This window comes from Rousettus aegyptiacus, unplaced genomic scaffold, assembly GCF_014176215.1.
Source record: "Rousettus aegyptiacus isolate mRouAeg1 unplaced genomic scaffold, mRouAeg1.p scaffold_m13_p_7, whole genome shotgun sequence".
Taxonomy (NCBI): domain Eukaryota; kingdom Metazoa; phylum Chordata; class Mammalia; order Chiroptera; family Pteropodidae; genus Rousettus; species Rousettus aegyptiacus.
This window is the reverse complement of record NW_023416310.1, coordinates 100,432,320-100,448,056: the sequence shown is the minus strand read 5'-3', so window position 1 is coordinate 100,448,056 and position 15,737 is coordinate 100,432,320. Positions and strand designations below refer to the sequence as shown.

Sequence of the window (15,737 nt, the reverse complement as noted above, 5' to 3'; positions counted from 1 at the left end):
GATGTTCCCCACCTGTTAACTTTGAAGATGATGTGATGATGACGATGATGACGATGAGGATGAGGATGATGATGATGGTAGTGACGACAAAGCAAGGGGTGTGTACCCAGCACATCCTAATCCATGCAAGACTGCATTAACATTTAGTGCTTGGAAGGACAGGTGACCAGACAGAAACTGCCTAGACATAAAGCACGCTGGGGGCTCCTACAGACTATGTGAGTGTTTGGCCTCTGGCTCCTACAAACTCTGTGACTTTGAGCAAGTTGCTTAGCCTCTCTGAGCCCATTTACTCGGAAGAAAGTTTGCCTGCAGCACAAGGATGGGGCCTTTGTTCCTGTGAGGTGGGACCAGGCCTTCCTAGGGCATCGGGATGCCAGCCGCTCCTGATGTGTGGGCGGTCCCCACATGAAGTCTCACATTCTGGCTAGACTGACAGGGTGGCAGGGGCTGCGGAGCCAGCCTGGCGGGCGCACAGACGGGTTCGTGTGGCCGAGCTCCACCTTCTTTCTCAGGAATCGCTCACCCTGCACCTGCTTCCTTTGAACTCAGCTGGCTCTTCTAGGCTGCCCGTCTGGACACCAGTCCAGCCCTTTCTTTTCAAAGAGGGACTCTGCCTGTGAGCGAGGCCAGCCCCACTGCACCCCTCACCGCACACCTTGCCGTTACACCTGGCACCTGTGTAAATACAGCCTTTATGCCGCCTGCTTCCCTGGGACGGGGCCTGGCTCTGGGCTGGGCAGCAAGGAGCAAGATTTGTGTCATGGGCCTCTTGGACCCTTGGTGACTTGTGCCAAGCGCTGGGGTCCAAAGGTGAGGCAGGTCTTCTCCTCTGGGGTTGGGGTGGGAGGTACAACAGAACAAGAGCAGGGAGGGCCTCTGTACCCAGACAAACCTCGATGCAGATCCTGGTTCTGCTACTCACTAGTGCGTGAGGCTGGAAAAGATGTCCTCCTGGTCTCAGTTCCCCAGTCTGTAAACTGGGTTAGCAATATTACCCACCTCTAAGGATTAAAGGGAGCATACAAGGCGCTTAGCACAGGGCCCAACACATGATAATCATTTAGTATTTATGAGGGTAGCATCAGGGCATTGCTCTTCGGTGTTGAGAGGCTCCTGGTTTGTAAGGAGGTGGACAAGCGCAGAAATCCCAGGGCGGCAAGACTGGGGTTTGGGGGGAAGCAAGTGCTGGGTGCAGTGGGAGCGCTGGGGAAAGCGCCCTAGAGCTGCCTGGACCTCAGTCTGGAAGGTGACACTGGGGCGAGGCTTCAAGGAGGAGGAGTTTCGCAGGAGGATGAGAGGTCTAAGGGGCTCAGTCCCTTCCCTCAAGCTGCTGATGTGCGGCCATGTCTCACCTCCCCAGAGCCCGGCAGGGCCGTGGCCGGCGAGGCAGCCCTTTCGGCTTCAATGATCAGGAAAGGCTTCATGGGAGCAGTAAAATGTGAGATGGATTCTACTTTTCAAGCAGGTAGACCAGGTGGAGGAAGCACGAAGACCATGTGGAAAACACGGGAGAGCGTGGGTGTGGGCGTGCAGAGTGGGCCAGGGCTAAGCAGTGAGGGCAGAGTCAGCCAGGAGGCTCCCAGGGTCCTTTATTCACGTCCTGCCAGCCATGGCCCTGCGTTTGCAGACTCTGAGCCCACAGCCTAGGGTCTACTGAGAAGGGGAGGTAACAGGGCGCGGGAGGTGGGGGGTCCCCGACCGCACCCGATTTGCCAGTTCTGCAACCCAAAGAGGCCCCATGGGGCGTGGCTCCTGCCGACTTCTCTCCCTGGCATTATCTCTTGCCCCCGTTGCTCACTTTCTGGCCGTCTTTCTCTCCAATCATCAGACCTCTGCCTTCCCCCCGGGCTTCCTCGCTCAGGTGTTCCCTTCTCAGCGCTCGGCATCTCTCTTCACCCGCTTACTCCAACCCCCAACCCAGGAGTTGTCCCTGGTTCTTTTCTTCCTCTGCCCAACCCGTCAGTAAGGCCTCTGTCTCCAGAAGCATCCCAAATCCGACAGCCGCCTGCCGCCACGCGAGTCCAAGCCGTCCCCTCCTCCTGCCTCAGAGACTGCAGGGACCTCTGATCTGATCCCGCCGCCACCACTCTTAGTCTCTAATGTTTCCCTTCCTGCTTGCACACTGGAGTGTTTGTGGCATTCCTCTCTCTCCACGCAGAGTGAAACCCGGGCTTCCTGTGAGGCCTGCGCGGCCCTGTGTGATCTTCCCCCCCGGCCCGCCTCCGTGGCCTCGGCTCCTGAGCCTCTCTCCTGCTTGCTGCCCTCAGCCACTTCGGCTGCAGTTCTCATCTGCTCCCAGGCCCATGCCTGCGCCGGCCTTTGCACTTGCTCTTCCCTCTGCCTGGAACACTCCCCCGAGATGCCCTCGTGGCTCATTGCTTCCCTTCACTCAAGTCGCTGCTCCAGTGTTGGCTCTTCAGGGAGGCCTTCACGTCCCCCTTAGCTAAAGCAGCCTCTCCAGCCCTCTCGCTTATCATCCTGTTTTCTTGTCGTATAGCCCTCGTCAGCCTGAAACAATCGCGAGTATTTGTTCACGAGTTTATTGGCTGTTTCTCCCAGCTAGTCTGTGAGCTCACGAGGGCAGGGGCTGTGTCTGTCTTACTGATTGCTGGGTCCGGTTCCCGGCACGGAGCAGGCTTTGTGGTAGGACAGTAAATATGTGCTGAGTGACGGGAGGATGGTGCAGGCAGTTGAGGCCTCGGTGCCTGGGGCCGAGCGTAAGGAATGAGGGTGGGTTCTGGGCAGTTGGGACTCAGGCTGGGACGTCCTTTTTCTCCTGGCTCTATGCCACTGGTCAGGGATCCTCCAGCCTCCCTGACAGCAGGGACTGAGGATAAGAGTATACATTCTATCCATGGGCCCCTTTTGTGTGTTTTTTTTTTTAACTTTTTTTAATTTTAGAAACTTTCAAACATCTGCAGAAGTAGAGAGAATAGCATAATCGTCCGTCCCCACATCCTCATCCCCTAGCTCTGACAATGGTCAACCCACCCCTGCTCAATCTCGCTCCATCCATTCTTCGTCCCACCCCATCCCCCTAGGGCTCTTCTCAAGCAAATCCACGGGGCCTTCTGTTGTGTTGATAGCTTAGAAATACTTCCTGGCAAGTGCTTTCCTTCTCCCCCTCCTCCAAGTGTCTCCAGTCCTCAGGCGCCGTCTCCTCCCCAGTCAGAACTGACCCTCGGTGCAGGATCTGATAAATGTATTCCCATCAGGGCGTCAGTGACTAAGATGCACGCCCTCACTGGGGTGGTGCTTTCATCAAAACTCTACATTTTAACGGTGGGGTCAGGTCCTGCCTCAGCCAGGCAGAGATGGCCAAGCCATCCCAGGGCAACTCTGGGGCTCAGATGGTTTAGAGCCCATACTGCTTTCTCTCCACTTATGGCGGTCACCTGTGGGGGCTGGGGCAGGGATGTTTACTGTGAGCTGGGGCTGGTTCGGGGAGAGCCCAAGTGTCTCCAGGATCATTTTTAATGACTTCTGGTGGAAAAATACATTTGAGAGAGGGGGAGAAGGAGAAGGGGCTGTAGGGGAGAGGGGAACATGAATATGAATGAATGAATAAGAGCAAGCAGGCTGTGGACCCCAATGCAGTGGGGTGGGGCAAGCCTCGCTTTTGAGAACTAGGCTGGCCCTGGTCACAGCCATAGCTGAATGAGTCCAGACACCAGCCCTCCTTCCCTTTCCTTCTAGAATGACATTTGTTTAAAGTTGATAAAATGCCATTTCATTGGATAGTGTTTTCATTTAGGTTGTGTGACTGTCCTTCCCAGGTAGTTTTATTGTTACAATACATTCTATTTGAGAAGAAAATATAATACAAAGCAAGTTAGGCTTTACATAGTAACAATTGTAAAACTGAGATCTCTACCAAATCTTTTCATGACTATAAAGTAAAGATCCTCGCCGCTTCCGCAGGCGCCCGGCGCTGGGCCCACACCCGCCGCCAGCACTGCCCTTGCCGAGCCTGAGGACCGGCCCGCTTCTGGGGGAGGAGCTAGAATCAGTCTGGGCTCCCTAGCCATGGGCTCTCGGGCCAATTCCTGCAACCCTATCCAAGTTCGAGACCAACTCCGACCAGCCTAACAACTAAATTTAATGGGATGTGCAGCTGGAGGTTGGTTTTTCAACTCCAGGTCCTTGTCTGCCATCTTATTGAGCAGAAGAATCGCCAGAGAACTTGATACAAACCCAGAGTCCTGGGCCCCACCCCAAAGGTTCCAACTTAGTACAAAAGGGACTGGGCCCAGGAACCTGCACTGTAATAAGTCAGCCTAAGCGCTTTTGGAGCAGGGGTCCTGGACCATGTTCCAGAGGCACCACTATGCTGAGAGGCCCGGTGTAGTGAGTGGTTGCGGGGCAGGGTTATTGAGATTGGAAATTCGGAATTGACCCTTGGGTTACAGACTGTAAAACTTAACCTTTCTGAACTTTAGTTTTCTCCTTTTTAAATGGAGGTAATAATCACACCTACATTGCACAGTTCCCGTGGGTTGTACAAGACAAAGCGTGGAGAGCTCAGCACAGTGCCAGGCGCATTGTAAGTGCTTGGCTCACGCTGGCCACTCTTGTTTGACTGTTGGTTCCCGCCATTCCTCAAGTGCGCATCTGCTCCCTCCCACAACACACACTTTCCCCAAGAACACTATTGACTGGGTCTCTGGGGGTCAGGGGAAGCCCTGATTTGAAGCATTTACCAGTTCCTGTGGTGTAAATACTCCCACCGTGGCCAATTTAAAGCTCGTAATGTGATGACATTGAACATGGACTTGGGAAGAGATGTGCACAGTTGGCTCGTACGCGTCAGTACGAGCTGGGTCCAGTGAAGCACCACTAAGTCCCTCTTCACCGTGAGGTCCCAAGTGTATTATCACGGGCTAAGCTGGAACTGGTGAAGGCACAGGGCTGTGAGCAGAGTCTGATATAATTGCTACCTCCTGTTTCAAGGGGCAGCTGGTTTTTGCACAGTTTTGCTATTTGTGTGTCCTCCTGGCTAATGCAGGAAATGAGAATGGTAGCCTCAAATTACTGTCATTGGGAACCCAGAGCAGAAATGATTATCAAAGGGCAGAGATGGCTCCAACGGGCTAATATTTACCATTTGCCATGGGCCGCATGAAAGGGTGTGTGGCTTCTGAAGCCACCGCTGTCTCCTTCGCTAGTTCTGGTTTTGTTTTGATTCGATCACTGAGAAAGGCAGGCTTATGTCATGAAACAAATGTGGATCTTAGAGCCAGACAGTCTAGGGTCAAATCTCAGTACTGCCTCGTAGCAATGTGTGACCTTGAGCAGGTTAGCCAACCTCTCTGAGTGCTCAGTTTGCTCCTCTGTAAAGTGGGTATATTCGTGAATATGTTTCAGATTGTTGTGAGAATTAGATGTAACATGCCACGTGCGTAGGACAGGGTCTGGCAGAGAAAAGAAGCTTAACGAATGGTAGCTAAGTTACGGCTATTGCTGGGTGGAGGTGCTGCCTAAATGACTTTTCTAAAGTGATCCTCATCCAGGATTCAGGAGCTCGCTGAGAAGCCAGCCTCACTTGTAGAGGGGAGCAGGGTAGACAGTTTCATAATGGCAAGTTTCCGACATTTCATTTCTTCCTCAAAGTGATCTTTTCTATATGAAGAAATGTTATTCTTTCCTACTAACCCATCATGTGAAAGAAGCTGGATGTTTCTCTCAAGCCGTAGCAGGCAGGCCCGCCAGTTTAGAAGGAAGAGCAAAGGCCTTTTCATTGTCCTGGGTCCTCTCCTACCCCCCACTCCCAGGGGAGCTGAGATGGCAGAGATGAGGCTCGTGTGCAGTTGCCGATATTCAGTTCCCTGAGGATTATATTAGTGTCCCCAGCCTTTGGGAGAATCGCAGCCTGTCCAGGGCCTGCCTCACAAGCGACTTTTGGCCTCGCGTGGGTGTGAATTGACTATGCTGGTGGGTTCCCAGGAGTGCTGTGCGATCTGTTACTTTCATGCCATCGGGGGCGGGCGGGGAGGAAGGCCTCAGTGCTAAGGGCTACTAGAAAGTGTCCCTAAGAAGCAGATTCCTCACCATCTCCTTTCTCTTTGCCGTCCTCTTCATTCACTTCAACTCTCTCCCTGCCCGTAACCCTAGGAACATATACGACCAGCTTAGACATGAAATATAGAAACCTGCTTTTAAATTGCTATGACCCCACAAACTCTTCCTAGCATGTGAAAATCTGTCCATCCTTCCATCCCCTCTCCTCATTGCTTGGACCATCTTCTTCAGTTACCTGGGGTTAGTACCTCAAGACCATCGGCATTTCCTGGACGCTCCCCGCCTTTGTACAGCTTACTCAGTGTCAAGCCCTGTTGGTTCTCCCTATGCAGATTTCCACCTGGATCCCTTTCTAACTTCCACTGCTGCCACCTGTGCGGACCTCAAGCTCTCTCGCCTGGATAGTTGTAGTCACCTCACTGACCTCCCTGCCTCTAGCATACCCTCCCACCTTCTCCCGCTCTGGGATTCCGCAGGCTGTGTTCTTCATCACCCCCGTCCCCGAAGAACAACGTTTTCAACTCCTCACAGGTCCACTCAATAACTTCCCACGTCTTTGTTGGCCTGGACTCTGCACTGTCGATGATTTTCTGATAGAATCAGAACGTCCTTTGTTCCGAACTTTTCTTATTGTTTTCTTTCCACAGGATTATAGAAAACATCTCCCGCCAGGCACACCCTACTGTTTTTTTGTGAAAATTATAGGCTGCAAATAACTGCTTAAGTCAACTGCCAGACGAGGTACTCTCTTCAGAGGGAAAATTCCAGCTGTTGAACAAGTTTATGGGCTTTATTTTTGGAGCAAAGAGTGCATCAAGTAAAGAACAGAATTTTCCAGGTGCCCCAACCCCATTTTTATTATAAAGCATATGTGTCTGGGTGGGCTACTTCTGTCAAGGTCAAATTTATTACCCAGTACTTACTTGCCCTCTCTTTCTGTTGACTTCCTCGGGCCCCTTCTACAGACTGTCAGTAAACACTTTGAAGAACACAGAGATGAACAAAGATGAGAGAGGAGGGAGGGCATGAAGGTGAGGCCAGCCCCCACCCCATTTCTCCTCAAGTCTGACAGCATTCCATGCCTCAGACTCCATGAATTGATGCTTTGTCTTGAGGATATTTCCTGTCTTAAGCTGGGTTATTCCTGAATTCAAACAGTCTGGACTGAGACCCACAAAAGACCAGCTTCCTCCTCTTGAACACTTATAGTGAGTGGAGTGTACCCCGGAAGATGCTGCCCAGGATCTGTGCTCTAGACATAGCTCCTCACAACTGGGGCGACCTGCTTTTTTGCAAAGCATTCTGGACACCATCGAGGAGCCCATGAAGTGAGCTCATCTGTCTCCTTGAATGCCCCTGCATCTCACTCTGCCCTGTAGATGCATAGGCCATCCCTGGTGACCACCATTCAGAGAGGCCCCTCATCCTAGAACTTGGCCAGTGTCAGACACCCCCATCAGAACTGGACCAACCTATGTTCCCGTCCCACCAAATTCTGCTGATCTGGTAAACGAAATTATATTTGGGGTTTAATGAACAGTAATTGTTCAATATTAACCTAATACCTTGCCATTCAGAATGTGGCTGGCAGACCCATAGCAGCACATCTACTTAAGAGCTTGTTAGAAATGCAGAAACTCAGGCCCACCCCAGACCTTCTGAACCAGAATCTTCATTTAATGAGATCCCCAGATGCACATTAAAGTACAATAAGCACTAACTTACTATATAGTGAGCTTTCTTCAGCAGATAATTACTTCTAATGCAAGACATTTCGTGTTAATGACACCAGTGGTTTGGCATTTTACACTTTTACAAAGCTTTTTCACAAACATGAATTTCTGTGGTTGGCAGAGCGGCTAGGCTGTGAGTTCCTGGGAGCACCAGGGTTCTCCTGATAGCCCCAGCTCAGCTCTGGCATTTGACCGCAGTTTAATTAGCTGAACGGAAGAATAAATGTAGAGGCCCCTGAGGGAGACAGGGCATTGGACATTATCCTCATTTTGCGTCATTCCCTTAGTGAGGAAACTAAGGCTCGAATAGGTCCAGACTTGCTCTAGATTAGTTCTTAAGTGTTAGAATTAAATTCCATCACTAGGCTTCTGACCTCCCATCTCCAAATGACTGTAGACTTGATGCTCTGTTGCTGGGAGATTTGTGTGGTCCCCGTTGTTATGGCTATGGAGTCTGATTGCAAATTCTAAAACAAGTTTCTTTGTGGAACGACTTTTCCTGATCTTTTGGCGGGGACGGGGGAACATCGAGGCACCATGCACAGCCCACCCGAGTCTTCATCCTGGAAAGCTGCCGTGGGCTTCTGTCCACAGGGCCCCTCCTTGGAGCTTCCGAAGCTGATAGTGGGAAACCAGGCCTGGAGCTCTTTCAAGAGATGTGAACACCTGCTGCTCATTCCCCTGCCTCTCACCCCACCCCAGGACCAGGCTAAAGGAAGTAGCCAGGAAGACCCCGGGAGGAGTGTGGGTAAGGCTTTTGAGAATGGTTTCCAGTTGAGAAGCTTGTTAAGTTGGAATCATTTGCCCCAGGTGTCCCCTTCCTGACGACACTAGGCTCTAGCCATCCACCTGGAGCCGGTTAGGTGTGGCCATGTGCAGAGAAGTGCGTTCACAGAGGAGCTCAGAGGACCCCACGGCAAGATAGACAGGCAGAGTGTGTAATCAGGGCGAAAGGGGGATCTGAGCGCAGAAACGGACCTCAGGAATGCGCCATGTCTCCCCCGGGGATCACTGCAAAGGATCGAAGCAGACGAGGGCTTTGCCATTCCACAGATTCCTCCGGCCCTGTCCCAGGCCTTAGGAAAGGAGGGAGCGCGTGGTCCAGAAGGAGCAGGAGGGGAGATGTCTCTCTGCCATTCCCCACAGCGGCAGCCCATCATCCCCGGCTTTCCTGCAGTTGTGTCTGCTTGTCCTCAGACCGAAAGTCCACCGCCACCTCTGGCTTGCAGCGAAGGCCACCCGCAGTGGGGTTGGGGCATCACATTCCCCTGCACACTTTGGTTTAGGTGTCTTGGCTGCAAAAACACCTGGATAAAGGTAATAACACTAGTAATAGTAATCTGAGCACCTCTACACCAGGCGCTTTTTACCTGCATTAAATCATTTGATCTCTACCCCAACCCTCAGAGTTAGAAAGGCCCTGTTATTATTCCCGTTTTACAGATGAAGCAAAGGAAACACAAAGTGACCATGTGATTGCTCAAGGTCCCCACCGCTGAGTGGAAGAGCCCTTTTAACCACCTCTTAGGGTTAATTGAGGAAAGGCAGCATGGCTTGAAGGAAGGAGGGGGTTCCCATGGCCCTTTACAGTGCAGTAAGAGGATCTGTGCAAAGGCGACATGCAGACAATATGCTTCTTGGTGCTCTGGGGTCATGCCTGGGGTGTATGGGGTGTGTACTGGAGAAAGGATGCTGTAGGGCCAGCTGTGGAGTCTGAGCTTTACTCTGTAGGCAAAGGGAGCCGCTGAAGGGGAGTTAAAAATCTGACCCATGGTCCAGAAGGGTAAGAGGTAGCATCCTGGGGGCCCAATTGGACAGGCAAGAGACAAGGGGTCTGGCGGCTCCAAGGAGGCTCTTTTAATAAAGCAGATGTAAGGAGGTGAAGGCTGAACTGGGGCAGAGAGAGTGGAGCTGAGCAGATGGGCCACATCTGGAAGAAATAGCAGAGGTGTAATCAATAAAATGTGGCCTCAGAGCCAACGGTTGCAGTGCTTCCTCTTCTAGGCTGGGGTTCCCAGCCCGAATGGGCACTTTACTGATTGTCTCTGCATGAGCCATGCGAGTCACTGTGGTAGGGGCGAAGAGGGTTGGGGTTGTGTTCAGGTTCCTAAAGTTTGACCCAGTGGCCCCCACCCCTGCCAGGGTGACACAGCTCTCCCCGAGAGCCCAGTGAGGCGGTGGGTGTGCCTTGGGGTGACTCCCATTGACTTTGGTGGCCTTTCCACCCTCTCCCCTCTCCCAAGCATGGCCTGAGCCATCATCCTCTCGTGGTCCATTACGGACACTTGTAGCTACTGAGTGGGCTGCTTACCAGGAGGGTATTGGGAGGCTGTGACTAGCCAGAGGTGACTTCACCTCTCAGGACTTTCCCCGAAGCCCCAGGGAATGGATGAGAAGTTTGGGCCTGGGAGTGTGGGCATAAATGTGCACTTGTAGGAAAAAAAAAACAAATTTCTTAAATTACTAATCCATCTGTTCTGTGCTAATGCCTCCTGAAAGAAAACTCTCAACTTGGAAAACATACCCTTTTCTCTCTTGGAACCACTTGGACCTGAAATTAGGAGGTGTGTCTCATTAAATCCATAGCCGTGGATTGCAAAGTCTGAAGGCCCAACCTGGCCAGGGGGTGGCTTCCTGGTGCTAATATCTGGTTCGTGTGCCCTCGCCATGGCACTGTCCTGTTCCCCTGGACGTGGGCTTCCTGTTTGTATTTCCCGGCTTTTGCTTGGAATGAGTAAATTGCTGTCGAGATTTATCTTTTCTTTCCCCTCTTTAATTCCTACCCCGTCCCCCTCTCCACCATTGACCTAAGGATGCTGCCATTTCCCCTTAAGAACTGGATCTCTGAAGGTGGGGCGTCTCCTCCCACATGCTCTCGCGGCCTGCACTCTGGGGCCGGGTGCACTTGGGGGGGCCTGGCACACCCCGGGTGTGTTCCGTGGCTCCACGTGGGGCGTGAACCCAGGACCTTCTACCTGTAAAGCAGACGTGCTAACCACTACACTATGGAGCCAGCCCCAGAGATTTACCTTTTAATTCCAAATACAGCTCCCAAGAGCATTCCAAGGCTTTGTGGTGGTTGTAGCTTGGACCCCTTGTCACCTGGTGGTGTTTCCACCTTGAAAAAGAACTCTCACCAGTGATAAGAATTTTGTCCGAATATTCCTCTTTCCTCCACATGCAGGTTGCTTCCTGGTCCCCAGCTCCAGGACATCCGTCGGGATCCTCATCAGGGAGAGAAGCAGTACTGGCAGAGTCACTGACAAAACTGGGTGAGAGCCGCTCAACCCCACAGCCACCTCCACCATGCACATACATGGTTGGTGTATCGGCTTGGGCTTCGGATGAGCATCTTTACATGAGCCAGTAGATAGGCAGTCAACTGGGTTTCAAGAAGAAGGTGAGCTCGTAGCTGACCTAAGTTCCCCCAGAAGCTCCTATGCTGCCACAGAGGGTAGATAAAATTCCCCAAAGGGCCCATTCTCTGATCTTATGGTTATCATTTCTTTACACCGTCGTGTGAATGAGTCTACTACCTGGCCAGAGGATTTGCATTAAGTAAGCCTCTCGAGGTAGATGGTTGGCTTTGTTTCTTCCTCAAGAGGTTTCGGGCATCTGTATGAGGACCCTTGTCCAACACAGTCTTTCCTGATGTTGTGGTAGAAAGGTGGCCCCCGATTCTATCTATACACAGAATTAATAAGGGATAGTCCGTGGTCTGAAACCTTCAATTATAAACACAGGACTTGGGTCGTTGAAAGCCCTGGACTAGAAAGAATGGTCTTCGAGACCATCTACCCCAGGCCCCTGCCAGCATAGGACTCCCTCAGCAGCAGTGCGTCTCAGCCTGTGTAGACATTTTTTTTTTCCCCTCAACTGCCTCCTCCTATGAAATTTCGATACCTCAGATATACCACATACCTGTTTATGTACTATGGCCCTTTGGAGGGCCACAGCCGTCCTAACAGCTAGAACATTTTTGTTTCCCCAAAACCCATTTTTATCCTGTTGGGCACGTATCTCTCTCGTGGAAAAAGCATACCTTTTCTTGTATCCCCGAGCAGAAGCTGCTTCGATACCACAAGTGTCAGGGAGCTCACTACCTTTCTCCTCAGGGCAGCAAAAAAGGAACGAACTATTTATTGATGCAGCAACTTGAATGACCCGCCAGAGAATAGCACCATGTGAATAAAAGCCAATCCTGAAAGGTTATGTGCCGTATGATTCTACTTAGACAACGTTTTTGAAATGACAGAATATTAGAAATAACAGGTTCGTAGTTGCCGAGGGTGAGGGGCGGGAGGGAAGCGGATGCGTATAACGGGGCGACGAGAGGGATCCAGTGGCTTTGGGCCTGCTCCGTACCTCGACTGTTCAGGTGCGTATAGGAACCTACACATGTGATAAAACGACGCTGAGCTGAACGCACGCATGCAGGTGGGACCAGGGAGATCCGACGACGGGTGGCTCGTATCAGCGTCGACATCCTGGTTGTGATATTGTATGGTAGTTTTGCAAGATGTTCTTTATCATTGAGGGAAACCGGGTAGAGGGCACAGAGCGTACCTCTGTGTTATTTCTTAGAACTGCATGCAAATCTATGATTTTCTCAAAATACACCATTTAATTAAAAAAAAAAAATAGCTAGCTTTGAAAATGGGAATTAAAATAAAGAGCCTACATTTTCATTTTACAAATCTAGGATTTATGTTCCCCTGTGGGCTTTTCTGAGGGCCCACTGTCTCATTGTCAAATTCAGTCAAATTGACTTAAAAGAGGCAACAAGCGCGTGCATGTCCCCTTGTCCTAGGGGTGTAGGCTGACACCTGTGAGTGTGTGTTGGGGTGGGCGGGGGGCGCTTCTGAGCAGGCATGCAGGAGAAGCAGGAAGAACGGAGACCTGGCTTCCATCCCTCCCCACGGAGCCCAAGGGAAGGGAAGGGGAGAGGCAGTGGGGGAACCGGAGAGGCTGCTCCTCCATTCCCCCTGGGGATGCGCCTTCAAAGGAGCAGGGGGGCAGGGAGGGCAGGGAGGGCAGGGAGGGCAGGCACTCATGCTGCTGCGTGAGAGGGCCGGGGCAGCGCTGGGAGCTGGGAGCTCAGGGGAATGCCTCGACCTGCTCGGGAACGCGGCAGGGCGGGGCAGGCGGCAGTGCCAGAGCCTCTGTCACCCCCCTTACATGGCAGAGACATACAGCAGACCCCCGAATAATGTCCTTTTGTTCAATCTCGTTTTCTTATATCATTGATGAGCTGCTGTAGGAACTTAGCTCTTGTTCATATCAATTAGCCTATGGTAAAATTAGTTCTGTTATAAGACATTTAGCTTAAAGTCGCAGAACTTATTGACGACATTAAGTGAGGGCTTAGTGTACACCAGCTTCTGCCCCAGCTCAGCTGGAAGTCAGGAGTGCAGAGGCTCTGTCCGGCCAGGGCAGAGCTTGGCTGCAGTACATCCAGAAAGGCCTTCTTTGAACCAAATTCTGAAGGGGCTCACAGATCAGCTGGATCAATAGTCGTTGGTCCAGTTGACCCAGACCCGTCTCTCCGGCCTTACAGGCAGGCCCCATTCCTTGGATCCAGGCAGGCTGAGGCGGGACAGCTGTTTGGACCCATGGGAGGGATCTGCCTTGCCTGTTCGCCCTGCCGTGGCCAGAGTCCAGCTGGGGGGCTTTAAAGCAAGCCTGAAAGCCCTGGTTGGTGTGGGCCTGGTGAGAGGAGGATGTGGATTCGGCAGTGGGTGCCAGGCCCTGTGCTGAGCACTTTGTAGGACACACACACACACACACACACACACACACACACACACTTTGCAGTGCTGCCCCACGCCCCAGCGTGAGCCCTCTGGTCTTACACAGCAGACAAGGCTCACAGAGATGAAGGAACCTGCTGCCCAAGGTCCCACAACGCCTGTGTTCACACTGAAACTCAGGTCTGTCTGTCTCCAGGGCCGAGCTCTACACACACGCCATTGACTTTATGCGCTGGCACACTCGGCAGGGCCTTTTCACACCCCTCTCTGTACCCCAATGTGGCAAGAGAGCTGGGGATTATAATCGCCTCGATAGAAGGGAGCCCCCATCCCAGGGACACCCAACGCTGGCGCCAGAGTCGACTTGCCTGATGCCGACTTCGGTGTCCTCCCACCTAAACTGCATGACCCTCCCGTGACTCGGGAGCCTTATGTGGCCAAAGACATATTCTCAGAGGAAGAAGGTGGCTCTTCACAAGAATATGCCGTCCAATATTTGCTGACACTGATATGAAATGACAGTGGGTTCCTCAGGATGGTTCGATGCCCAGAGAAGGCTCCATAACCCTTGTGGCAGCAGGTGTCTGTCTGCGCCTGCACAGCCAGCCCTGTCACAGTCCTGATGGATCCCGGTCCCTTGATTGTCACTCACAATCCATTGCAAGGAGCTGCAAGAAGGAAAGAAGAAAACTATCCAGGCCTGGAAACCACTGGATTCACCCCAACAAAAATGGGAGTGGAGCCGGGTAGCATAGGGAAGGAAGAAGACTACCTCGGGGGCTCTCCCGGTGGTGGAAGGGGTGGATGAAGCCTCTGGCCACAGTCAGGAAGCCTGGCCCTGGTCCTGCCCCTGACACCGGCCTGCTGTATTATCTTTGCAGCATTGGGCATGTCAGAGTGCAGATGCCACACGCAGGAAGAGGTGTTCTTAGGGGCAGGTAGCAGACGGGGTCCTAGCTAGAGGGCTCTGAGCTCCCACCCCCATTTTGACCGGTGTTGTTCCACCTCTGTCTGATTACATGTTGAGATCCACCTGAGATTGCTTGTGGACAGGAGTCCACAGCTGAAGCCGGTTGAAAGCCACCAGCTGGATGGTCTGAATGGGCTGCACAATCGGAGCAGGTCTCTGCTCTCCAGAACTGAGCAAAAGAGCTGAGAGAGGACAGTTCCTGCAGGAAGAAGAGGCTTCTAAAAGGGTGTGGGGCAGGGAAAGGAAGAGAAGGCAGCGAAGAATATCTGTGTGCCTGCCGCTGACAGCTTTGTGCACTGAGCGGGGTGACGCCAAAGCTCTGGGGAGATGCGGTTCGATGCCCTGAAATTCCTCTTGTATTATTATAAGATGTGCTCTGGTGACAGTGTGTTGCTGAAAACCAGAAATGACCAGCAGACAAGGCATTCGGCTGAGGAATGCGGGGCTTCTCCTAGCCAGCTCCAAAGCAGCCCTGAGAAGAGTTCAGTCCACTGGGCTCTGGACACCGTGCTGGGCTGAACTGGTATATTGTGGTTTTGCCTTTGTTGCTGGCAATATCAGAAGGCTTGGAGCAGCACAAAAGTTCAAAATCAAATTTCTCTCCTTCTGAATCTGTGTGCAGACATGCTAATTGAGCAGCCGGGGATCAGGAATCTGTTTTTCTCTTCTCTCTTCTGGATTTCTAACATTTCTCATTCACGTTTGCTCTACTTGAAGACAGCACTGCGTCAGGCCGTCTGGGTCTGTCTGTGTGTTGGCCCACCCACTGGGAAGTTCCGTGCTACCTGGCCACAAGCCCTTCATGCTATTAGCATCAGCTGGTGCTTTCTGGGCAGCTTGACCAGCTGTCTGCAGGCCCGTAGGTGTTTGTGTGAGCACAGAGGGAATTTTGCTGGCATTTAAAATTCCCTGCCTCATTCCAGGCACTTGACTGCTCCTCCATATTTTTCGTTATGGCAAACCGTCGGGAACATGATGTGTTTGTGTGACTCACTCTCATTTACAAGGACATGTGACCTTGGACCTCTGGCAAGTTACTTGTTTCTTCGGAGACTTGGTTTCTGCTGGAGGTGGATTACCGTTTATGGACTCTGCCTGGAAGAGGCCAAAGGAGTGGAGAGCCTAAGCTCCATGACAGCTGAGCTGAGGCACAGCCTGGCTGGGTCCCAGGGATGGGAGGACAAGGTTGGCATGCTAGGGCATTCTCTAAGACCACTGACTGTCAGGACGATGATGGGGATCATTGTTGCTATGGTTTCAAAC

The 15,737-nt window shown here is 52.1% G+C and overlaps 1 protein-coding gene across 1 annotated transcript in view; it reads left to right on the top strand.

The window, feature by feature from the left end:
* Window positions 1-8,659: 8,659 nt before the first annotated feature.
* The window catches only part of SLC25A48 (solute carrier family 25 member 48), a 70,143-nt gene continuing 63,065 nt past the window's right edge, over window positions 8,660-15,737 (top strand). Inside the window, exons 1-2 of the mRNA XM_036224780.1 lie at window positions 8,660-9,071; window positions 10,939-11,026. Of these exons, the coding sequence (XP_036080673.1) occupies window positions 8,877-9,071; window positions 10,939-11,026 (283 nt within the window). The 5' untranslated portion in view covers window positions 8,660-8,876. The remainder of the gene's footprint in view (window positions 9,072-10,938; window positions 11,027-15,737) is intronic.